Source organism: Syngnathoides biaculeatus, chromosome 5, assembly GCF_019802595.1.
Source record: "Syngnathoides biaculeatus isolate LvHL_M chromosome 5, ASM1980259v1, whole genome shotgun sequence".
Taxonomy (NCBI): Eukaryota; Metazoa; Chordata; class Actinopteri; order Syngnathiformes; family Syngnathidae; genus Syngnathoides; species Syngnathoides biaculeatus.
In genome coordinates this window covers 1,562,437-1,585,621 of record NC_084644.1, presented here as the reverse complement: position 1 = coordinate 1,585,621, position 23,185 = coordinate 1,562,437, and the positions used below count along the sequence as shown (strand labels likewise).

At 45.5% G+C, this 23,185-nt stretch overlaps 2 protein-coding genes across 12 annotated transcripts in view; both read left to right on the top strand.

Annotated features, from left to right (window-relative positions):
• Positions 1 to 15,533, top strand: part of LOC133500552 (growth factor receptor-bound protein 10-like) — a 63,553-nt gene extending 48,020 nt beyond the window's left edge. For 4 of the 8 annotated variants that reach the window (XM_061819365.1, XM_061819364.1, XM_061819360.1 and 1 more), the window contains exons 7-17: positions 3,791 to 3,906; positions 4,031 to 4,105; positions 5,785 to 5,922; positions 6,153 to 6,263; positions 6,485 to 6,583; positions 7,519 to 7,596; positions 7,737 to 7,853; positions 8,962 to 9,028; positions 9,127 to 9,214; positions 9,310 to 9,403; positions 12,788 to 15,531. In XM_061819365.1, coding sequence (XP_061675349.1) covers positions 3,791 to 3,906; positions 4,031 to 4,105; positions 5,785 to 5,922; positions 6,153 to 6,263; positions 6,485 to 6,583; positions 7,519 to 7,596; positions 7,737 to 7,853; positions 8,962 to 9,028; positions 9,127 to 9,214; positions 9,310 to 9,403; positions 12,788 to 12,934 — 1,130 coding nt within the window. In that variant the 3' untranslated portion in view covers positions 12,935 to 15,531. Of the gene's footprint in view, positions 1 to 3,790; positions 3,907 to 4,030; positions 4,106 to 5,784; positions 5,923 to 6,152; positions 6,264 to 6,484; positions 6,584 to 7,518; positions 7,597 to 7,736; positions 7,854 to 8,961; positions 9,029 to 9,126; positions 9,215 to 9,309; positions 9,404 to 12,787 lie in introns of all 8 variants that reach the window. The other 4 variants (XM_061819358.1, XM_061819361.1, XM_061819366.1 and 1 more) reach the window with 2 other exon arrangements.
• Positions 15,534 to 16,943: 1,410 nt separating this feature from the next.
• LOC133501213 (meckelin-like) lies at positions 16,944 to 23,025 on the top strand. Of its 4 annotated transcripts, none has more exons than XM_061820798.1 (15): positions 16,946 to 17,305; positions 17,402 to 17,449; positions 18,744 to 18,842; positions 18,952 to 19,050; positions 19,760 to 19,849; positions 20,147 to 20,246; positions 20,322 to 20,461; positions 20,536 to 20,676; positions 21,203 to 21,280; positions 21,354 to 21,470; positions 21,914 to 22,030; positions 22,103 to 22,210; positions 22,282 to 22,384; positions 22,448 to 22,574; positions 22,663 to 23,025. In XM_061820798.1, exons 1-15 carry the CDS (start codon positions 17,261 to 17,263, stop codon positions 22,703 to 22,705), a joined length of 1,455 nt encoding a protein of 484 aa, XP_061676782.1. In that variant the 5' UTR covers positions 16,946 to 17,260; the 3' UTR covers positions 22,706 to 23,025. The 4 variants fall into 4 exon arrangements, with proteins under 4 accessions (XP_061676784.1, XP_061676782.1, XP_061676783.1 ...); XM_061820797.1 differs by having other exon boundaries at positions 16,947 to 17,305; positions 22,448 to 22,590; XM_061820799.1 differs by lacking the exon at positions 18,952 to 19,050 and having other exon boundaries at positions 22,448 to 22,590.
• Positions 23,026 to 23,185: the final 160 nt, after the last annotated feature.

Genomic DNA, 23,185 nt, shown 5'->3' with positions numbered 1-23,185 from the left:
TAACACAAGCGCTTGGCAGCCTGGAGCCGCTGGACAAGCCCTACTAGTGGCCATGTTCTGACTGACCTAATTGGATCGGTGTCGCAGCGAAGTGGCCATGGGCGTTCTCGAATGCTCCGTTTTGGGCACGTTGAAAGCCTCCCCGAGGCAGGAGAGGTCAGACCTTCAGACTGAAAACAACGAGTGAAGGTTTTTCGCAGGCTTCTCCGCTCTTGGACATGCGCATCCGACAGTGCCGTCACGGCGTTCGTTTAAGGCGTGTGAACCTGTTGCCGTCGGAGGACTTTGAAACCCGCGACGACCTTTGGGCCAGTCGAGGGTTGGGAAACGCAAAAGTTTCCCCCTGCGGACTTTGGGCGCACAAGCCCGCTCGCCAAATGCCAAGTCGCTTATTTTTGCGGAGAGCAAATTGCCGAGTGTGGAGCGACGTTTCTGCAGTCAGATGTTCGCTTGGACCGGCTGACTTTCCGTCTTATGAAAGAAGATTTATTGCATCATTGGAGTTTGATTCATTTTTGCCATCATCCACGGTGCCACGATGACTTTTTCTCCTGAGCGCGGCCGGCGACGTCGTGCCAAACGTATTTAACTTTATTCGTTTTGGGTGACATCGTGTTTGGCGCAGAGTCCCTTTTTTTCTGCAATGGCGCTCGGCTTCGCTTCTGGCCCAGCGCCGCGCGCCGGAATCGATCCCGGTTTTGAATTTGAATTCACAAAGTGAAGAGCGGGGAAATTATGAAGTGGGCCGACGTGCCCCCACTTTCAACTTTCGTGTTCATTGAGCAACATTTTTTCAAGTAGGCGTAACTATACTGCGTTATCCTTTCAATCACTGACATCATGGATTGCATAAGGCAACTGAAAATATTGCCGTTGACTATGAAAATGTATTCCCTATAACAGTACATTATAATCGAAACACCCAAATTTCCCCCAATTCCATTGTAGCTAAAAAGAAAAAAAATTCTAAATGTAAATGGAGTCAAATGAAAAATAAGAGAAAAGCGCAAAAAGTTTGTCTTAAAATCTGGTTCCTCGCAATGCTGGATTAATAATTCCATCCGTCCATTTTCCAAGACACTTATCCTCACAAGGGTCATGCCAGAGCCTATCCCAGCTAACTTCGGGCGATAGGTTCGGCACTCCCGCGACCCTTGTGTGGATAAGCTGCTTGGAAAATGGACGGATGGATCATTTCACAATTATGTAATGGTTGCTCCATTTGTCGCTTGTCACTCTGCTCGCTGCTTTGAGACGTTAAGCGTGCAGTCAGCTTGGAGTGGAGACGCAGAGTTTACTTTTATAATATAATATTAAAAAAAAAAAAACCCCTCTCACATTATAAATGTACGCTATCAGTTATGGAAAAAGCTGAACACCTTTGTTCCGATATGCCACCGCCGCCTAGAGGTTATGAACAAGGTGTAGCCTACACTTTCAGTCCAATCTACGTATGACTCCATGTCACATACTGTTGTGCTCATAAGTTTACACACCCTGGTAAAATTTGAGAAATATCGTTTCGTTTTGGGGTTTTTTTTTTTTTTTTTGGATGTGACTGATGACGAACGACCATCATTCATTTCTTCATGGTTATGTTTTGTTTGGCGACAACGCTTTTCTGAAATGCTCGACAGTTCAATTTAAATCTCACGGAAATAAAATTAAAAGTGTCGCCAGGTACTTCATTTTTTCTTTAAATAATTTAAACCGTCTTACAAATTTGTGTCGGGCTAATCGAACATATGAGCACAACTGAATAATGCCAAACAAAAGTGATTCCACTTCAAAGTTGTTTTTTTTTTTTTTGGAAAAAAGTAACAACACACGTTAGATTTGTTGGGTAGAAGCCAAATAATGCACTGTAAAAACAAATTGCACATAGCTCGAAATGTTTTCCAGAATTTTGTGGATAACTTTTTGGGGGCTGCGTCATACACAAAAAAAAAAAAAGATATTTTCACATCGTCATGTAACATAAATAACGTCTGGTGCATACAGTATGATTTTTATGTTTTTTAATTATTTTTATTTTCAAACAAAGACTTGTTTCACGACAGCGTCGGCGTCATTATTTCGAGACGTGAGGCGTGTCGATACTGCGTCCATTTTCTCGATTCCCGGCTTCTCTTCAAGGGCCGCATTCCTCGATGATGAACAAGACAATTGTTTTTGCGTATGAGAGCAGTCACACACACGAGATTCACGTTTTTGCGACTTTGCACCTGTTCGGGAGCCGGACCAGCGAGGAGGTCCGCCGGACACGAGCCGGCCGCAGCGGAAGCCGAGTCCTGTTCTCGTCCGCGGCCGCCTACGGGTCGTCCTTTGGCGAACGGGACAAAACGGGCCTTTTGAGAAGCAACCAGCGCCGCTCGTCAGCCCGGAAAGCCAGACGGTGAGGTCGCGTTGTCGCCGTGAGTCATTGTCACGAACGCCAGTGACTCATCAGACAGGCGACGGGATGAAACGGAAAATTTCGTGACGCCCGGAGAACGGAACGCGTCCGTGAAAATAGCAACGGATTTAATGAAAGAAGCGAGAAACCGGTTCCGCTCGAGTAAACGAAACGACCCCGTAGGGAGGATCGGATCCATTAACGAGGGCTTGTGCATCTGTTGGAACGTGCTGAGTCACTTCTGGCGTCGGCACCGGGACATCCGACCGCAGACTCGCCGGGGTGAATCGCTTGACCTCATTTGACCTCTGTGGGTACGAGCAGGGCTGCCTCGATCACGCCGTCACGGTTCGTTTGCTCAAGTGGCTCAAAAGCAGATGCCATTTTTCTGCCTTTAAGGGATCCGATATTCTATTAAGGCCGCAGTTTCTTTCATTTCTCTTCAAAATGAGTGAATCAGGGGTGAGTCGTTTCACGGGAATGTTTATCACAGGAAATTGCTCCAGTGGCAGATTTTGAGCTTGCTGTGCTTTAAAAAAAAAAAAAACGGGGGGGGGGGGCACTATTGCTGTAAAGTGCCATTGGCGTCCTCATCTGCATCATTTAGTTGTCATAAAAACAATAATACAAGAATAAAAAGGCCTCCGAGGTATTACTGCACAAATATTTTCACGCAGAGCAAAAAAATGAAGTCTCTTTTTAATCCCATCGACGTGTAATTGGTTAAATGTTACTAAACCCCCAAATGTTAAAAATTCATTACAATCGTATGAAACGCCCCTGAAATTGCTGTCCACTCTGTCATCATTTAAAAACCCTCTGATGACGGCTTTTTGGCTTTCTTCGGTGCATAGTTGCACAAAAAAGGATTATTAATACTTGGCTTTTCTCATATCGCTCCTATTTTGATGTCGTATATGTCCGCTCAATCATCGCGACGTAGCAATCAAAATCTTTTTTTTCCCCGAAATGACAAACGCAACACTCTCGGCTCGCTAAGCGACGTTCCAGCGTGCGCTCGTGAAATTCTAAGATAAACCTGTCGGCAAGTGTACATATTTTGCTCTTTTCATATACATTTGTCTGCTTACGGTTTGTTTATTGAAATTCAAAAATGGGCGGGAACTCATTTTGAAGATCCAGCGAGTTGAACGGCAACTTTTCGGAGCAAAATCTCAAAGTCAAATTATGTGTAAAATGTGATTGTCAAGTCTCCAATTTTTAGTTCAGAGATGTGCAATAATGTAAATCTAGTTTTGTTTTTTTTTTTTTTCCCCTGAAAAACACATTTCCACACGCGGGTTTGACCTTTGTTGTTTGTTTTTTTTTTTTATGCTTCTGACCCCCCACCAAGTGTGACATGTCATTTTTGAGTGGTTTGTGCCGCCCCTTCAGAGCGCTGCCTGGAGGACCACGAGTTGGTGGTTGAAGTCCAGGCTAGCATGAGCAGCGACGGCAGATTCGTCTTCCGGAAGAACTACGCCAAATACGAATTCTTCCGAACGCCGCTGGTAATTCCTCTCGTTCAAACGGAAACGGCTCATTCCGCTCCCGACGCCGTCGTCGTAATCGCAATTCTGCTTCGTTTATTGTCATTTTATTCACCGGCCACCTGCTGACTTTTCTCCCCAACAGACGTTTTTCCCGGAGCACATGGTTGCGTGGTGCCAGGAAACCAATCGTCCCATCCCACCGTCGCAACTCCTGCAGGTGCAAATCTCGCCCGCCCGCCGTCGATAACGTCAGCCTCGCACGCCCCTAAAATCAACTTGACGTGCCTCACCTCTGACCCCCGAGACGGCGCGTCTCGTCGTCGCCGGCAATAATAACTGGTGTTGATCCCGCGTTGACACACGCCTGACAGCTGGAACCAGGAAGTTAAAAACAAAAAAAAGACTCACGTGGTTTTTACGTGCTCGCATTCACGCGACCTTCAAGGACTGCTGACGCGAATGATATGGAAAGGGGAAAAGGACAAAAGACATTTTTCGGGAATGGACAAAGCCAGTGCGACGGTCTGAGCGCTCCCCCGTGCTGAAAAGTCTCCTTGTGATTCATTTCCATGCGTCCCTAAGAGGGGAACTCTGGGCACGGAGCAGACGCTTACTGGGAAATCCCCCGGTCTCGTAGTTCCCCTTCTTCTACATAGAGGGAGCTAACGAACGTTATAAACAAAAGTTGATCAAAAGATGTACACACATATGTACGTTCACTGTGTGTCCGAAGCGAACATGAAGGCTCGCCGACAAGTTGTCGAATGCGGAAGTTTCAGACTGGCCGCAAGTTTACAAAATATACGCACATGCACGTTAATCACAAGGAGATTTTTCCGCACCGGGAGCGCTCAAGCCGTCACACCGGGAGTCCCGTTATAGTTCCGCTCCTCGAAGTTATGGAGACTTGTGGCATATGCACTCACACAAAAAAAAAAAAAAAATATGCAAGGAATTCTCATGAATTTCATTGCTATGACACAAGACACCGTTGGATCGATTCCAAATTTGTCACTTTGGCTCCCCGTGCTAATCACATAGACGTTCCGCTCCGCGAACCCAAATTGTGTCGGGAATCGTCCGCGTTTGGACGTTTCCTAGTTGGGGCGCCGTCCCGAGTGGACGCTCAAGCGGGTTTTTGGAAGATTTGCCGGCAGACTGCGTCAAATCGCCATGGCAACACTTGGCATCGTAGTGCCTCTTTTGTTCTCACGGACATCGCAAGTAAAGATGCCCTTTGAAATGTTGTCACAATTTTCCAAAATATTGCCAGACGAGCTTTAAATATTAAAGAGGCTTCTAGAAGTTGATTACAGATCAACTCATTTTTTTTTTTTTTTTTTTCTTTTTAACGCTGGATGATGTGGAAGCATATATTCTGGAGCTCTTCAAGGATGCTGTCTGATCCCATTTCTTTTCTTGAGTCAGGCGCCAATATGCGAGGGTGACTACCGTAATTCCGGCCGACAGAGCGCACCTTTTCACAAGCCTCACTGAGTAGATTTGAAAAAGGAAATACCATTTGGTCCGTACGTAAAAGCCGCAAGTGCCCACCTTGAAATACGACATATTTACAAAGAAAGATAGTAATGCTAACGCTAACAGGGCTGGTTAAACTAAATCTAACCAGTAAATATCACTGAGACATGCCAGTAACGCAACAGCAACGTGCTAGCACAGCGCTAACAGGGCCGGTAAAAGTCACTTCCTCGGCACATATATTCCACCCGTCTCATTTTTACCTTTTCCGTGAGAGAAAAAAATGCACAAATTAGCCGCATCACCGCACAAACCGCAGGGTGAAAAAAAGTTGCGGCTTGCAGGCCGGAAATGAGGGTAAATCTCTTGCGCGATGATGCTGTAACGTCCTCTTGGCTCATTTCTTCTCCTTTGCAGAGCTTTCTCACAACCAGCAGTTGTCCCGAGATTCAGGGTTACCTTTACGTAAAGGAGGTGGGCCGAAAGTCGTGGAAGAAAGTTTACGTGTTCCTGCGGCGCTCAGGACTTTATTGTTCCACAAAAGGAACCTCAAAGGTTAGCGCAAATCTATTTCTTTTTAATATTCCATCTTTAAAAGTCTCATTTCACAGAAGATCATCTGTCTGTGCGAAAGCAGAGTTTTAAAAAAAATGTTTTCAAACGCTTTGAATCCTGCAAAGCTTGTTTTATTTATTTATTTTTTTTTTGTTCCTGAGGTTTTTCTGTGTAACTGAAGGCAGTTTCTGTCTCTGTCATCATCTGACATATGAATTATGTGTGTTCAGGAGCCCAGACATCTCCATTTCCTGGCAGACCTTGAAGACAGCCACATCTTCGCTGTCATCAGCGGCAAAAAGCAGCACGCCGCGCCCACAGACTACGAGTTCTGCATCAAGGTGAGCGTCAGATAAGCCGGCGCAGTCGGGGGGGGGGGGGGGGATCACCGGCGGAGGAACGCTTGGCCTCTGGTTGAACTCCGGCTCCCGCGAGAGGCCTCTGCCATGCATACATTTATAAGATTCATCCCCGAAAAACGCTTTGAATCGGTTCGGTGCCGCGTCACGCGAGCGTACCAACGAGCGTATTGATTTCAAATTGTGTATTTGTTCCTCTGCAGCCCAATAAATGCAGAGGGGAGTCCAAGGACTTAAGGATTCTGTGTGCTGAAGATGAGCAAGGCAGAACCTGTTGGATGACGGCTTTTCGATTGTTCAAGGTACCGGCAAGTGTGTTCATGCGTCTTTTTGTGTAAAAAAAAAAAGGACCAAAACGTTGATACGCTTCATTATTTCGCGTCCGCAAAGTCGAAAGGTTCTTCCTGTCATTTGTGTCACGAGGGCCGGTTCGACCGTATAAATGTTTAATCGTCTCATTAGTTTACATTTTTCCACAACAGGGTTTTGAAATCACAAGTGGGGATAATAGTTTATAGTTTCAAGTTAAAGTAAAAAGGGTTCTAGCTTGCAATAATCATGACATTATTTATTACACTTGACAGTTGGAAATTTTGACACAAATTCGAACAATCGTGACGGATGACGCGCCAGTTGCTTTCAGGGGCCGCATGAAATGATGTGGCGGGCCGGATCTGGCCCCTGGGCCTTGTATTTAACACCTAATGCAAAACTTCATTCACACGTATTTACTCACATAATTTTAAAACGATGGATGCGTGAATTTATTACATCTACCATGCAGCAAAAAGAGGGCTTGATAAATTGCTAATCATGAGACTTTTTCAACGTTTAGATTTTATGACTTGACTCCAAACGGCAGAAGCACGTCCCATCCAGCCTCAATTAGTTTGCCCTCGACGAGAAGTTCCGAATAGTCCGAGACAAGATCTCCGACCCCCCTTTTAAAAAAAAAAAAAAAAAAAAAATCACAAGAATGCAAGCATTGGATTAATTTAATGATATAATATTCGCGGACGAGACGTGAACTCAAATTGGAGCTAAACTCTTCCATCTCGTCTCGCTTCAAATGATTGCAAATATTAACTTCATACGTAATGATAACTTTTCATGATAGTTGATGGTTGCCCCGCACCCCAGTTTAATTTTAAAAAAAACAAAAACTACTGCTATGAAGAAATGTCTTCTTCTTCTTCATCAAGACGAACTTCTGTGTTTTCTCTCTTTATCTCGGTAGTACGGGATTATTTTGTACCAGAACTACAAGATCCCGCAGCAAAGAAAAACTCTACTTTCACACTTCTCAGCACCTGTGGTACATTTTTTTTTTTTTTTTTTTTACGTCCATATACTCTCCAATCCCGCCGGATCCTTTTTGACGCTCCTGATTTTGACTGTAACGTCTTCACCCCCCCCCCCCCCCCCCCCCCCAATCCCCCTTCCGCCTCCCTCCAGCGAAGCGTGTCCGAGAACTCTCTGGTGGCGATGGACTTTTCGGGAACGATAGGCCGGGTGATCGACAACCCTGTGGAAGCTCAGAGCGCCGCCGTGGAGGAGGGCCATGCGTGGAGGGTGAGTCTCATCCAGTTGTACACTTTTAAATTTCGATCATTACGCGCATCGGTCTTGATAAATAAGAAAGAAAGGAATGAAATAGGGATCGTAAGCCAACTTTCTGCTCGCAGAACTGGATTTGTCTTCATGTCTTCAAACTGACAAATCTACTGCGGGCGGCTATGAAATACTGGTTTGCTCTCATTGTCAGAAAAACTTACTCATAACTACCGTAAATCCCGGCCTACAGAGCGCACCTGGTTACAAGCCTCACCCAGTACATTTGCAAAGGAAATAACATTTGGTACATACGGAAGCCGCGGCGGTGCGAGATATTGACAAAGAAAGACAAAGTTTACACACAAAGTTTAACGCTAGTGTGGCGCTAGCGTGGTACTAACACAAGCGTGGCGCTTACGCTACCTCGGTGCTAACGTGGCGCTAACGCTACCATGGCGCTGACAGGGCTGATTAAAAAAAAAAATAAAAAAAAAACTTACCGGTAAAAATCACTGAGACATGCAAATAACACAGCAGCAACACGCTAGCACAGTGCTAACGCTAGCGTGGCGCTAACGCTACCGCGGCTCTGACAGGGCCGTTTAAAAATAAATAAATAAAAACTTAGAGGCAGAAATCACTGAGACACGCCAATAACACAGCAGCAACACGCTAGTACAATGCTAACGCTAGCACAGCCTTAACATGGCGGGTAGAAGTCACTTCCTCAGCACATATATTCCACCGTTCTCATTCTTACCTTTTCCGCTCGAGTGGCCACTTTACGGCCGTTAGAGGAAAAAAATGCACACATTGGCTGCATCGACGCATAAACCGCAGGGTTGAAAGCGTGTGAAAAAAGTCACGGCTTGTAGGCCGGAAATTATGGAATGTATTCCCCTAACAAGTTAAAATACATGTTTCTGGATGTGTGAACAGATTGACGAACGGAAGGCTCTTTTACAAAAACTGCTTGGTTAAAAAAAAAAAAATGGTGGCGGCCACCGAACGAGCATTTATTTGATTGAAATTTTTGACAGTTAGCGTCAGTTGAAGTCGATGCTAAAAATTGTGTCTCGTACACTTTGAATCTCGACTAATGGTGTCATTTTTCTTTGTACGGCAGAAGAGGAATCACCGGATGAACGTGTTGGGCTCCCATAGTCCGTTGCATCACTCCTCACTCAACTCGGGTAAACGCCAGGACGCCCGCGTTCAATCGTTTTCACCGGCTCGATATTTTCAAAATACTGCGGCGGCTTTCTTAAATATCGCAAATAATTCCCTCCAGTCATCCACATAGCCCAGCTGTGGTTCCACGGCAGAATCACCAGAGAAGAATCGCATCGCATTATCCACCAACAGGGTCAAGTCGATGGGTAAATTCATAAAAATGCCCTTTACGCTTTATTCTTATTTTTTTTTCTTCAAACTTTCCAGCTAAATTTGGATGATTTTTGTTTTCTTCTTGCAGCTTGTTTCTGCTCCGAGTCAGCCAGAGTAACCCGAAGGCTTTTGTGCTCACGTTGTGCCATCACCAGAAAATCAAACATTTCCAGATACTACCGGTAGGCAAAACCTTTGCGCTGGTGTTAGCTCAAACCTTCAATTGGTTCTTCGTAATGATCCGATTCCAAATACAGTGGTGCCTCGGTTCTCGAACACAAGACGTTCGAAAGCCAAAGTGTGTTTTCCCATTACAATGAAAGGAAAAGGAAATAATGCGTTCCAAGCCTATAAAAAAAAAAAATTAGTTTTTTAAAGGTTTTTTTTTTTTTTTTTTTTAGCTTTTCCTGATATTAAACTGCATAGTCGAAATACATGCATAGTTTAAATACTTTATATAATTAAATGATTTAAGAAATATATTTATTTTTGGCCTAAAATGTAAGCTTTAGTAGTAGAGTACGCTAGGCTGGCAGCGCATTGCCGTATCTGTAGCGACTTGGCCCCCGGCCTTGTAAACCTTTTTTATGAACAAAAGCGCAGAATAACTTTAAACGAGCAATAATGAGGGGGAAAATTGGAAGAAAAAAAGACACGTTGGCGTGCAAGGCAGTGTGTGGGTCAACGGCTTGCGTTGCGCCTGTGACGTCGTTTCCGGTATTTTCTGGGGTGCGTTCGAAAGCACAATAACGAATCGGCGTGGGTCAGCTGGTCGGGGCGTTCGAATACCGATTTTCGTTCGAAAATCAAAGCAAAAAAAAAAAAAAAATCTCATTTTTTGTTCGAAAACTGATTAGTTCAAAAACCGAGCTACCGCTGAAGTAATAAACGGGTCATATTCATTCATATTCGGCTTTCCGCCAGACGGTACAGTTCGATTTCGACGGCACTTCTCAGGCTTGCATTTCCATTGTCGGGCGTGCCGATCGAGCTCGTGCACCGACGTCACCGAAGTCACCTGACTGGCCATATTGACGGTCGAGCAAAGCGTGGGTCTGCTGAGGAAGTCATCGAGATTTACACGGAAGAGTCCCAAAGCGTAGAAAAGTCTGGACGCATACAAATACTTGCTTGCTGGATCTGTTCTCAATCAAGAATAAATCCCACATCGTGATGGAGCCACTCAAATTTTTTCAATATTTCAATAAATGACCCCTGGTTTTACAGAAACTCGCATTCGTTAACTATGATTGGGGGAAAAAAAAAAGACAGCGAGTCGGCTCCTCCGTACACGAAGCGCGTTGTGGCTACATGTTAAACTTTGGTAAACCTCTCCATGACAGACTTTTTTTTTTTTTTTTTTCTTTTAAATATGCATTGTTGGCCATTTAAAAAAAGAAAATCAACCGCTGGGATAGGCTTCGGCCCCTGTACACGGAAGTGTGCTGCGGCCACACCTTAACCTACGTAAAGCTCTCCGTGACTGACGGTTTGTTTTTCTTTTTTAAATACGCATGGGACTCATTTGAGAACAGTGCATATTTAAAAAAAAAAAAAAAAGTCTGTCGTGGAGAGGTTTACCGAAGTTTAACGTGTGGCCGCAACACGCTTCCGTGTACCTTGGAGACGACTCCCTGTCTTTTTTTTTTTTGTCTTTTTTTTTAAACACTCTCTTCTCAAATGAGCCAACTTGGCATTATAAATACTTCTTGGGAATTTGAGATTGAGAATAATAATTCCTACCTGAAATGAAGTAATCGCTACACAGTTGTGTGGATTTGGGTGGGCACCATCCATCACGTTGAATTGCCAAAATATCTGCGAAAATATTTTCAGGTCTTTTCAGCTGGTATTCCATATTATGACCTCTTTGAATTTCTGTCTCGTCTCTTGTAACAACCAACAGCGCAACAGGTTTCGGGCGTTATGAATATTCTGCTCCGGTTCAACGTCGCCCACACTGTCGAGCAGCTCTTTTTGACCTGCAATATGGCCGACGGGAAAATGGTGACGTAACGTGCGCGAGCTCTATAGCTTGACATTATAGCAATAATAAAGTATGTCAAGCCCGCAGTGAGGCTTGGATGGTGACAACAGGAAAAAGTAAAGAGTACTGCTTGGTGACAAATATTTTCCTTCTACATAAATGAATATAGAGAATGCATGGAGCAGGTTTTTCCCCAAACTGGAAACCATATTTACATGTACAACATATCGTTTATCATTTTACCGAGGTGTGGAATGTGCTGCGAACGGCGACACCAAGTGGACAAAAATAGATTTGTACCTCCCAACATGAAACCCATGCATGAAACTCTTGAGATTTTTATACAATCAATAATCAGTCACTGTGACTTGACGGGCGCGTACGCCATCGCGCTCGCTAATTTGCACAGTCGAGCACAAAGAAATTACGCACGTAAAATTTGTCACAGGTAGAAATACATAGAAATTGAAAGACGACGCTTATTTTGTGTAGTCTTGACCAATGTTCCCTCAAAGATGAGCCCTCAAGTGGTGGCCAGACTTTTTTTTTTACCCCAAGATCTTTTTTTCAAGCAGCCAGACTGGCGTGTGTGTGTGTGTGGGGGGGGGGGGGGCGCGGCGCACACTTGGATTGCCGTAAATAGAAGGACAGCTCGCTAAAACGCATATTTACGTGCGTGCGCTCGACGTTTTGGCCACACCTGAGTCAAGCGACGAGGCGGTGTCAAACTCAAGGCCCGGGGGCCAGATTCGGCCCGCGCACATGATTTTACGTGGCCCACTAAGGCAAGTCATCGGTGTCAAAATCTGTGATTCTTGTGAAAATAGATCCCAACATTTTCAAATTGTCGTATGTCATAAATGATAATGTTGAGATATAAGCATTTTTGTGTGATGGTTGGAAAAACCCGTCACGCTTGATTTCTGATTCCAAAACAAGTTCATAAATTTCGTGTGTAAATATGATGTGGCCATTCAGCATTTTGTTGTTTTCACCATAACAGCCCTCTAAGGAAAATCGTAACTACAATGCGGCCCGCGACAAAAATGCGTTTGACACACCTGGTGTAGGGTCTTTTTTTTTTCGGGGGGGGGGGGGGCACGCCGTCACGCAATCAACCCAAAACGATCCACCGACGTATTGAGCACCCTTGCCTCTAAGTGAACCACAGCCTGACGTTTTAGGATCTGCAAGCTCAAGCCTACTTCTACTTCCTGGTTTACCTGACGCCGCCCCACTCCGCTCTTAAAGGGCTACACTCATAATTACAAACAAAACACACACCCGTAACGTTATATCTTTGGGTATGACTGGTGGACCAGACCGGTACATTTTCCAAATGTGAGTGAAATAATTGTCGTTAATTTGAGGGAATTATGGGGGGGGGATCTGGAATGTCACCCACGTGGTGAACGGCGGATTAGGTGATTTCCAAAAATGCAAATGTAAGCGGTTGATTTCCTTTTGTGTTATCTGATTTTCGATGCCAGTGAGAGGAATGTTTTGTTTGTTTGATGTTAACGTTTGACCTTTTCACCCTCCCACCCCACCCCCCCCCCCCCCTTTCGCCGCTCACCAGTGCGAAGAGGACGGCCAAGTCTTCTTCAGCCTTGACGATAGTGCCACCAAATTCACCGACCTGATCCAGTTGGTGGAGTTCTATCAACTCAACAGAGGAGTGCTGCCTTGTAAACTCAAACACCCGTGCACCATTGTGGCCTTATGACCCCTGCGATCATGTGACCCTACAACCCCCCCCTTTGGTTTGACCTGACTCTGCCCAAAGCAGAGCGAATGTTAATATTGATTGTTTCTTGTGAGAAGTTTGTGAATTGTTTTGTGGATAAGCGGCTCGGGAAATGGACGGATGGATGTTTTGTTTTTCTATTCTTATTATTATTATTTTTGTCCATGCGAGTCCGCCAGATACTGCTGATTTCTTGGATTCCTTTCGGGGTGTGTTGAATGTTACCCGATTGCACGCAAAGTTCCGTAGTCGCGGCGACGGAGGACGATCGATGAACACTGCCATATTTGCGTTGATGCTTTTGCAAAAAAAAAAAAAAAAACTGGTCACTGTTAAGCTGGAGGGAGGAGGGCGGGGGGGGGGGGAGTGTATTTAGAATCTTCCATCTGAAGTGAAGACTATCGCCCTCTTGTGGACATTCAACAGGACGCCGAAGCCTCCGGTGTGGCGTTCGGACCACTCGGCCCTTTGAGAACTGGAGTCTCGTTGGAACTTCTCTGAGAATTCTACGTCGATCGTCTGGTTTTTTTGTTTTTGTTTTTTTGCACTCACCCAACTGGGAGTGGCCTTCGAGGGTGCTGGACTTCTTCCTTGTTGGCGTTACTTTTTAACTGTGAGACGGTGTCACTGCCCTCTAGTGTCGGAGGCATGTAAAGACAAGATTAAGCCGCGTTGCAGCCGGAACAGAAAGTGATTTTTAAATATTATTATTATTATTATTATTATTATTGCGAGTCTGCAGAAGGTGGTTGATGAACATTCTTGAAATGTCGAAACTGAATATTTTTTTTAATTGGCTGACAATACAGAATGTCAAAACATGCATCTCTTTTTCCTTATTAATTTTTATTTTGTCAACCCATCCGTTTGCAATCGTCTTATTATTTGGAATATGTTCCACACATGATGTAGAAAGACACGTCCAGTTTTCTTGGTAAGTTTTACGTTATTATGCCATACATTTTTCATAGGGAATAAAACACCAATATTTGTGCCGGTTATGGACAAACGAAATAAAATTTGATGTACGCAGGGGTCTCATAATGCGCGTTTTATAGAACAGGCAAAGTGTAAAAATGATCAGCAGTCGATTGCTTTGCGTCCTGTGGGGAAAGTCCAAAATTATGAATTGTGCTCAATGTGCCGTTAGCCTGGAAACAATTATGGAACTCAAATTGCTGGATGACACACATTACCTATGATTATGAGAATGCAGTCTTTCCCATTTAAAAAAATGTAACTTTTGATTGCCCGCATTATGAAATCTCATGCAAGAAATCATTTTGCAGGTTGTCTTTTTATCCCTCTGTGTCACAGTTTGGCGAGAAAATACATAGTTTGACAATACAACGGGGGGGGGGGGGCGCATTTAGCAGGTATCAACAGAATTGACAAAATATTAGGTACATATTTTAAGTTGTAAATGACATTTTTGGGCTTGATGTGTGCCAAATGAGCAGCTGGGGAGAGAGAAATTTGAAAGGTCGCCGGCTCGGCTGGCGACCAGTTCAGGGTGTACCCCGCCTCCTGCCCGTTGACAGCTGGGATCGGCTCCAGCACTCCCCGCGGCCCTTGTGAGGATAAGCGGCAAAAGAAAATGGATGGAATGAAACTCCCTCAAATGACCGAGTTCAGTGTTCACGCTGCCTGTTAAGATGGAATCAGGAATTTTGCCTTTGTGTCAAAGGCCCGAAGGTTCAATATTTGTGTATTTGGCAAAGAATATCATCAATTATTAGTAAAGGAAGCTCCCGACGCACGAGTGCCTTTCTCGACACGTTTGGGATTTTTAGTATTTTCAAACGGACTCGTTACAAGGTGCAAGTAGTTGTATTTGAATGGCGTTTCTGATGATTTACAAACTCATTTGACATCCCATCGATTTCGTGTCACGTGAGGAACTTTGATTGTTTTCTTTTTTTTTTTACCTTCAAACTTTTAGGGTGCATATTTCTCCCGAGATTGTAACCCAAGGTTGACCTGCCGTCTTTATTTAGCTGCTGGTTGTTTTCAAAGATTTGCAGTGCAGTCTCATTAAATATTGCAACTCTGCATGGTCACCGTTAGTTATCCAAAAGGCAATCATCAATATTTTTTTAGGATTTGTTCAGCAAAAATGTATTTGTATGCGTCCGATCTACTTGAAAATCTTCGATTTCTTTTTTTGTCCTTCAACGCTGCTTTGTACTGGGTTTTTTTCCCATTGCCGTGAAATGATTGTTAAAATAATAATTGTAATTGCGTAGCATCTATTGACATACAACGTTCTAATTTGTTTTCATTTGATTTTTTTTTTTTTAATTCTTATGATTGTGAGGATGGAGTATTGAAAGGTACTTTAAGACAAGTGAAGTTTTAAAGCACACCGTCAACCATCCACAATGTTGATGTCGTTCCACTTTATGCCGTTTGCAATGTTCATCCACAAAAAGCATCAATAATTCTTTTCTTTTAACCCATTAAATATGTTCTTTTTTTTTTTTCTTGGCTCGAAAAACGAAGAATCTAAAACTTTTTCTTGCTTTTGATGTCAGTTAAAAACCGCAATCCCGATTTCAGAGATTCAGTCGTGGGCCGGTCCGGTTTTGTCTCGTACGGCGCGCGTGTTCCTTTTTCGTGTGATCGCACTTTTCTTGTCAGAATGGTCAACGGAGGATTCGTCACGAAGAATCTGCCACAAATTGTCGACATCATTTGGGTTAGCCGGGCTGCTAGAACCACTGATCTAACAAATAACCAAAATTAATAAAAGACTGGATGGCTCATTGGCCACCAAAAGTGAAGTCGCCTTCCGCCATCTTGATTCTCCCAAAACAAACGCGCTGACCTGTGCGTTCATCGCCAGTTTGGTGGCCGTGAGAAAACGTTCCACAGGGAAGTTGGAAAGATTTACTTTGACCCTGTTAAAGTTTGTTCGTATTTTTTTTTTTTTTCTGATTATCTTAATTCACTTGAACAAAGTTTTGCTTCCGTTTGTTGTTGTTGACTGTTCACTCTCGGCTTCACCTTCACAGGCCGACGCGAAAAAGCCACGCCAATATATTTTCCCAAACTTCATCAGTGGATAAGCAAGAAAACACATTTTTCTGTGACATTTTGAATGAATTTCATTATACAGAACTCTGCAAATTGAATTTGATTTTCAAATGCAAGGAAACAAGTTTGGATTTTTTTATCGCAGAGACAACAAATGTATTTGTCCATTGCAAGTCCTTATTTCCAAAAATATATCGAACTGATTGACTTGAAATTGAATGTTTTTATGACCCAAAAAAATGCTGAGTTTTTTGCTATGTTACGATGATAGTGCTTCACAGCGAACGGGTCACGGAAATCGGGCCCTCGGTAATTTATGCAAGGTTTCTTGCTCGTCACGGTCTTTCCTTTGCACTTGGCCTTTTTTGGCATACCAAATCGAATTAAAAATCCTTCACGTTACCAGAACTGAAAATATATCAAGCTCATACGACCAGTTTTAATTCTACATACCAAACTTTGAGGAAAAACGCTGCCATAATCCAACCTGTCAATCACTTCCTCCACACGTTTTGGGAGTACCAAGATGGCGGCCAACTGGCTTCAACCAATCAACATACCGTTAAATATGTATGCGCTATGCAGTTTTGTTTTGTTTTGTTTTGATTTTGATTTTTGAGATCAGTGGCTAGAACACCACGCCGTTTCCGACCTGACCCGCTGACCTCCGTCGGCCTTCACTAATCAATCTTAATCAGGATGATTGGCTGCGACGTGCAGGCGCCTTGGCTGCGGCAGCCAATCATATTGCAGTCTGCGTGGACGTTTGACGACTCTTCCAAAATAAAAATAATGCATTTTATTTTCAAACTGCCCAACCAGAAAGGAGCCAATACCTGCTTGTGACATCATTTTGTTATTTGTGTCATCATAAACAAGAAAGCCTTGTGACATGACATTTCCAAATAAGTTGCCTCATTTTTTTTCTGAAACACACGCAAAGGTTTTTTTTTTTTTTTTTTTTTTTGCTTTTATTTTCGGGAAAAACAACAAATACAATTGAACTATTTGGGGGAAAAAATGAATAAACCAACTTTTGAGTTTATACTTATTAATGTTCGGAGAGAATTAAGAGAAGAAAATGGCAAAAAGTTGCGGTTGTCGTTGTAACCGTGGCGCCAACGTGTGCTGATTGACTGCACGTTGTTTGTGTCTGTATGATGTCGTCCAACTTTGACGCGTTCCCCTTTGAACGCCGCCGTCCGTCCTTTTCGCGTACACGGGCTGCAGTACTGCACGGACGTCGGAGGACGATTGCTTCGTGACCGGATGGACGCGCCTTCGAATCCCAACGTCAGCACGCCGCCGGATCCGGTGAGTCGGTGTTGTGTTCACGTCGTTCTGAAGTGCAGTTTTTGTCGTGTCGGGAGTCCCGAAAACATCGTTTTGCGTGACGTTTTCCTCTTTCAGACGACGACGGTGAAGGATGCGCACATGTACGAGGCCTACGTGGTCGATGTGAGTCCGAGCACGGCGGGCCTCGCCTGCGCCACACAACGGGAAAGTGCTTGCCCTGTTCCGGTCTCATCCGGTCCTGTCGTGTCCCATCGTGTTTTGTCCTCCCCCGCAATGTCGTGTCCCAGCTAGTCTTGTCTCTTTTTCTCGTCGTGTCTTGTCCTGTCCTACTCTATCGTGTCCCGTCTCGTCTTGTCCTGACCCACCCTGTCCTGTCTCCTCCTGTCTTGTCCTCCCCTGTTGCGCCCTGCCCCACCCTGCTGTGTCCCATCTTGTCTTGTCCTGTCCCAACCTGTCGTGTCCCATCTGGTCTTGTCCTGTCCCGCCCTGTCGTGTCCCATCTTTTCTTATCCTGTCTCATCCTGCCCTGTCGCGTCCTGTCCCATCTCGTCTTGTCCTGCCTTGTTGTGTCTTGTCCTGTCTCGTCCTGTCTTTTCATGTCCTGTCCATGTCCATGCCCTGTTGTGTCCCATCTTGTCTTGTCCTGTCTCATCGTGTCTTGTCCTGTCCTGTCCTGTCCCCTCCCACCCTGTCGTGTCCCATCTTCTCTTATCCTGTCTCATTCTGCACTGCCCTGTCCTGTACCAACCTGTCATGTCCCATCTCCTCTCGTCCTGTCTTGTCCTGTTCCTCCCTCACAGGGTGCTGTGCGACTATCTCATATAAAAACAGATTCCAATGTAATGTTGTATTTTTTGTTTCATATTTGCATTTTTGTTTATTCACATAGCTAATGTTCTGTTTTGTGCTTATTTTTCTCGCTACGTCCTCGCTTTACTCACTCATCTCGCCTCTCAAACCTTTTCTGAAATTTTCAATAAATATCCGTCATTATTCAAATGGCCACAGGGGGGAGTATATAAACATTCCCCTGCAGGACATGTTCTGGCATAAAAGCGATCCAGATTCAATATTCTGCATGATGAAGCAGGATATGCTAAATAAATTAGAACTTTAATAATATGTAGAATAACTTTACTAGAGTGCAGATCTTTTCTCAGAGAGCAACAAACATTCAACCGCACAATATTGAGGACGAACCATTCAAAAGAAGCGTTGGTAGCATTTTTTGCCAAAACCCACTGGACCAAAACTGCACGCCATCCATAATCCATAACTGAAATCAAGACCGGGGAATTCCAGTAAATTGTCATCCTGCATCGGTGACATCGAGTCAACTGCGGGATTTCATGACGACAAACACGATTGAACGCAGCTCGCGGAACACGTCGGGCGTGGCCTTGCTTTGCCGATCCGGATTATGGCGACGGCGATATTGTCTGTGCTTGTTTCCCAGACTGCGGCGGGCGCGCTGGTCGGCCTGGTGGCGCTTTTGTCGGTGCTGAAGACGGCGAGCTGGCAGAGGCGGACGGCCTCGGCGGCCCCGGACCTGAGGGTGAATCTGGGGCGACCCCCCCCCCCCCCCCCCCCCCGACGGGTGGCGAACGGGCCGCTAATGCGCGTCGTCTGGTCTTCTCTTTTGCTCGTCCCGTCGCCGGCGCTAGATTGTTTGGACCTTCCTGTTGTTCTACGCTGGAGACGTGGCCAATGTTTTGGTCCTCGTCACCGTGGCAACTGGACTCTACTGTCTCACGATTCACAAGGTCGCCGTCATCTCGTGAAATACCCGATAGATAGAATTATGAATTTTCAAATCACTTCTGAGGTCCCGGGTTCGATCCCACAGTCGCCCGTGTGGAGTTTGCATGTTCTCCCTGTGCCCGCGTGGCTTTTCTCCGGGTGGGCACTCCGGTTTCCTCCCACATCCCGAAAATATGCAACATTAATCGGACACTCTCAATTGCCGCGTGAGTGTGATTGGTTGTCTGGCTCCACGTGCCCTGCGATTGGCTGGCGACCAGTTCCGGGTGTACCCCGCCTCCAGCCCGTTGACAGCTGGGATAGGCTCCAGCACTCCCCGCGACCCTCGTGAGGATAAGAGGCTAAGAAAATGGATGGATATGCAGTATTTTAAAAAAGGAACATTTTGCATTCAAGTCTTCGGATAATTAATCACAATTAACACTGCTAAAGACTAAAAATGAAAAATTATTATGCTCTTATTATGAAAATCTTTTTTATTATTAGTTTTGGTATTTCTTTATTTATGTCTTTAAATAATCAGATGATTGATTGATTATTGTAGCTAATCAAATATTGAGTTGACAATTTTAATGACTGAGTGGTTGATTTTGGAGCGCCAAAGTTTTCTCAGCGCTACGCTAACAAATTTCAATACGAGGCCCAATTGTTGGATTTTTTTTTTCATTATTATTATTATTTATTTGCAATTTGTTCTTGAATTGTGTTTAGGGCCTTCAGCAAGTTCCCGCGTTCCTGCCGCTTAACCCTCAGGAGGACAAGCATTTTGTGACGTACGTCGTTTGCGCCTTTGCGCTCAAGGTCAGTCACGTAGCAAAGCAAATTTGTTTGTATTTCATATTTTATCAGATTTGTCATTCGCCGGAGTTTCATGGATCCAACGCCTGTTTCAGCAAGTTGTGCTGAAAGTCCCGAAACGCTCGACGCTCGCATGGGCATTCAAACGTCTGCAATCACACCCAAAAAACGAAGAAATATCCCAAAGTTCTGAAGAATCGCACAGTGTCAAATGAAACAATTTTTCATATCTTTGTGGAGAGTTTGGGTAGAGCGTGCGTACTGGACCCGAGTCGCATACCCGATCTTGTGTTCTTCCAGGCGGTGCAGCTCCTCCACCAGCTGATGGTGCAGCTTTCTGTGGATGTTTTCTTCATCGACTGGGAGAAGCCTCGCACCGCGGCTAGTCGGACCGCGGCAGGTATCGAATGAGTGCGGTAGTCCTCCTTTTGGGCGGAACCAAAGCAGTACTCAGTGTGCACTCTTCTGCTGTCAGGGGCGGCTCATCAGAAACGGGATCTCTTGCCCGTCAGCATTTGGAGGACCTACTTTGTAGCCAATGAGTGGAACGAGCTCCAGACCGTCCGCAAGATCAGGCCAACTTTTCAGATCCTGGCTGTGCTCTTTTTCCTCAAAGTACTTTCCAGACACGCCCGTTTTTTTTTTGGTTTTTTTTGGTGCTGGTCCAAATCTTTGCCTTCTCCATCCAGGCTTTGGGTTTCTGGGAATACACGGTCCGGGAGCCCTGGCCACCGTCCGAGTGCCCCCAGCAGGAGGGGCCACCATCATACAGTCCGACTGTGCGCTTCGGTCTTGCGGCGACGCTTTGGCTCGGCATTGGACTTGTGCAGGTTTTTGCTTTCTTTTCCCTTTTAAAAGTGAACGATCGCAACATGAAGGTTTGAGCAGTTCTGAAAAAGGTTTTAACGGGGTAAAATATTTCATGATTCTATGTACTTTTAAGTTTGAGGACCCCCTGACCAACACCACCACCCAAAAAAATCTCAACAATTTTTAAGAAATGACGGAAGAAATGAGTTTCCTCCGCAGGGTGTCCGGCCTCTCACTTAGAGAACGGGTGAGAAGCTCGGTCATCCGCATTGAGAGGAGCCAGATGAGGTGGCTGGGGCATCTGATTCAGGTCCCTCCCGGTGAGGTGTTCCTGGTATGTCCCACCGGAAAGAGTCCCCGCGGACGACCCAGGACACGCTGGAGGGACCATGTCTCTCGGCTAGCTTGGGAACGCCTCGGGATCCCTCCGGAAGAGCTGGAAGAAGTGGCTGGGGAATGGGAAGTCTGGGTATCCCTCCTGAAGCTACCTGACCTGGAAAAGCGGTAAAGAACTTTATTGAGACACACGCTTAAATGTGCACGCAGGTCATTTTCACAGTCTTCTACGAGATTTGCGTGGAGGACAAAATCCGTCACTTTGTGGACCTCTGCTCGATGAGCAACGTGAGCTGCGTCTAATCGTACGTTCGAGTCTTAATCTGCCGGTCTTGACTCGAGCGCGTTTTTGTCTTTGCAGATTTCCGTGCTGCTCTTAGCCCAGCGATGTTTCGGCTACTACATCCACGGACGCTCCGTGCACGGCCACGCCGACACAAACATGGAGGAAATGAACAACAATCTGAGGAGGGAAGCGGTAGGTCCGCCCGCACTGCGCCAAAGACCGAGCTCAGTCGCTAGAACGGAGGCTGAGGCGAACCTCCAAAGGATGAAAACGGGTCTTGACAGATGGACACTTAAGAGCTTGGTCTAAGTTGCACCCAAAGATCAATTCACAGTTTGGGAACAGCAGCAGGAAAAAAACAATCTTTCTACTCTGAGCTTCCATTTAGACTCTCGGACCAGACGGTCCTGGACCAGCCGTAGTCCTGGTGAAAGCGGGGAGGGATAGAGAAGGTTGATTTTAGACATTGGAGATGTTCGGGGAGGCTGGCTGACTCCAAACTACTAAAATGCCTGACAGTAATCCAGCCAAGATGCGTTGAAAATGTTGTCGCGTATGAAAAGAACTTTGGCAACTGCTCGGACTTCACCGCGGCGGGAGGTCAAGAGCCGCTCAGTGTATTCTGCTGTTCGAAGGAGTCGCTGTGCGGCCAAAGAGGACTCCTCCCCAGCACCGAGATCCAGACGTTCCAGGTGGCCCTTTCCACGCGCCTCCGTTCTCAGTACGACAGGATCCGGGAGTCCTTCGCCACGGTCGGTGCCCGTCGCAATGCTGAATGTTGTCCGGACTGACGCGCGATCTCTCAACCGGTCTGTGGCTTCCAGAGATACGGACCGGCCCGGCTCACCGACCCGGGCTCGGTCAGCCGCTGGGAGCAGAACATCCGGGCCTACCACGCTATGAACTTCTTCCTGGCGTCAATCATAGATCACGTATGTCCGCAGCACCCTCAACGCCGGCGGCGATTGTTTTGCGTTCAGTTTCCACGTTTGGGTCGGCTCAGGTCCACCCCGACATGGACTACTACGTGAGGGACAAACTGGCGTTGGAGAGAATCATGGGCGTGGAGTTCCTTGAACCAATCGAGAAGAGCATCTTTTACAACGGTATGGACTTGCGCTCGGAACCTTGGTCCACGTGTGTCCGACCGCCCGTCTTCGTCCGTGCAGATAAAGCGCACAGTTTCAGCGATGCCCTTTTTTACGGCCACGAGAGCACGCTGCTGAGCTTCGACGCGTTCTTCTTCTGCGTGGTCGACCTCGCGTGCCGGAACTTCGTCCTGGCGGGCCTCCTCACGTACGTCCAGCAAACGGTTGGTGTTGAACGCGGACAATGCGCGGAGAATGCCGGACGTTCGTGTCTGAATTCGATGCTTTGCCGTCAGATATTCCGAAAGATTCGCAGTTTTTTCGGGAGGAAGAACCTGATCTACAAGAGTCAGTTGGATGCACGATTTCTAAAGTAATTTCCACGGAAGATACTTCCAAGATGTCCGTGGATGCGCGTCATGTTCATCATCATGTTTGGGTATTTTTATGTCCCACCCCCTCCATGAAACATAATGAAATGTATTAATATAATATCCGTTCATTTCAGCACACGTCATATGATTGATTGGACTGGCTGTGTTGCAAAATTACAGATGATATTGCAATATTTCCTAATTATTATTTAAAACTACAACACCAGAGAAGACCCAAGAGTTGTCTTTTTAATTCTTGCAATAAAAACGACAAGTTAAAGCAGACATGTACAATCTGCTGCATGCAAGGTGTTTTCGTTTCATCATTTTTCATTCATTTTTCCATCCATCCATCCATCCATCTTCGATCCACTTAAACTCCTGATTCGGCTGACTTCCCGGCCAATCACAGGTTGCGTATTGGCGACCGATCAATCACAACTAT

Coding starts and splice junctions, on each gene's coding strand:
- LOC133501213 (XM_061820797.1), top strand. CDS start 17,261: ATGGACGCGCCTTCGAATCCCAACGTCAGCACGCCGCCGGATCCG. Junction 20,677..21,202: donor TCGGCATTGGACTTGTGCAG/GTTTTTGCTTTC, acceptor ATGTGCACGCAG/GTCATTTTCACAGTCTTCTA. Junction 22,031..22,102: donor TCCGGGAGTCCTTCGCCACG/GTCGGTGCCCGT, acceptor TGTGGCTTCCAG/AGATACGGACCGGCCCGGCT.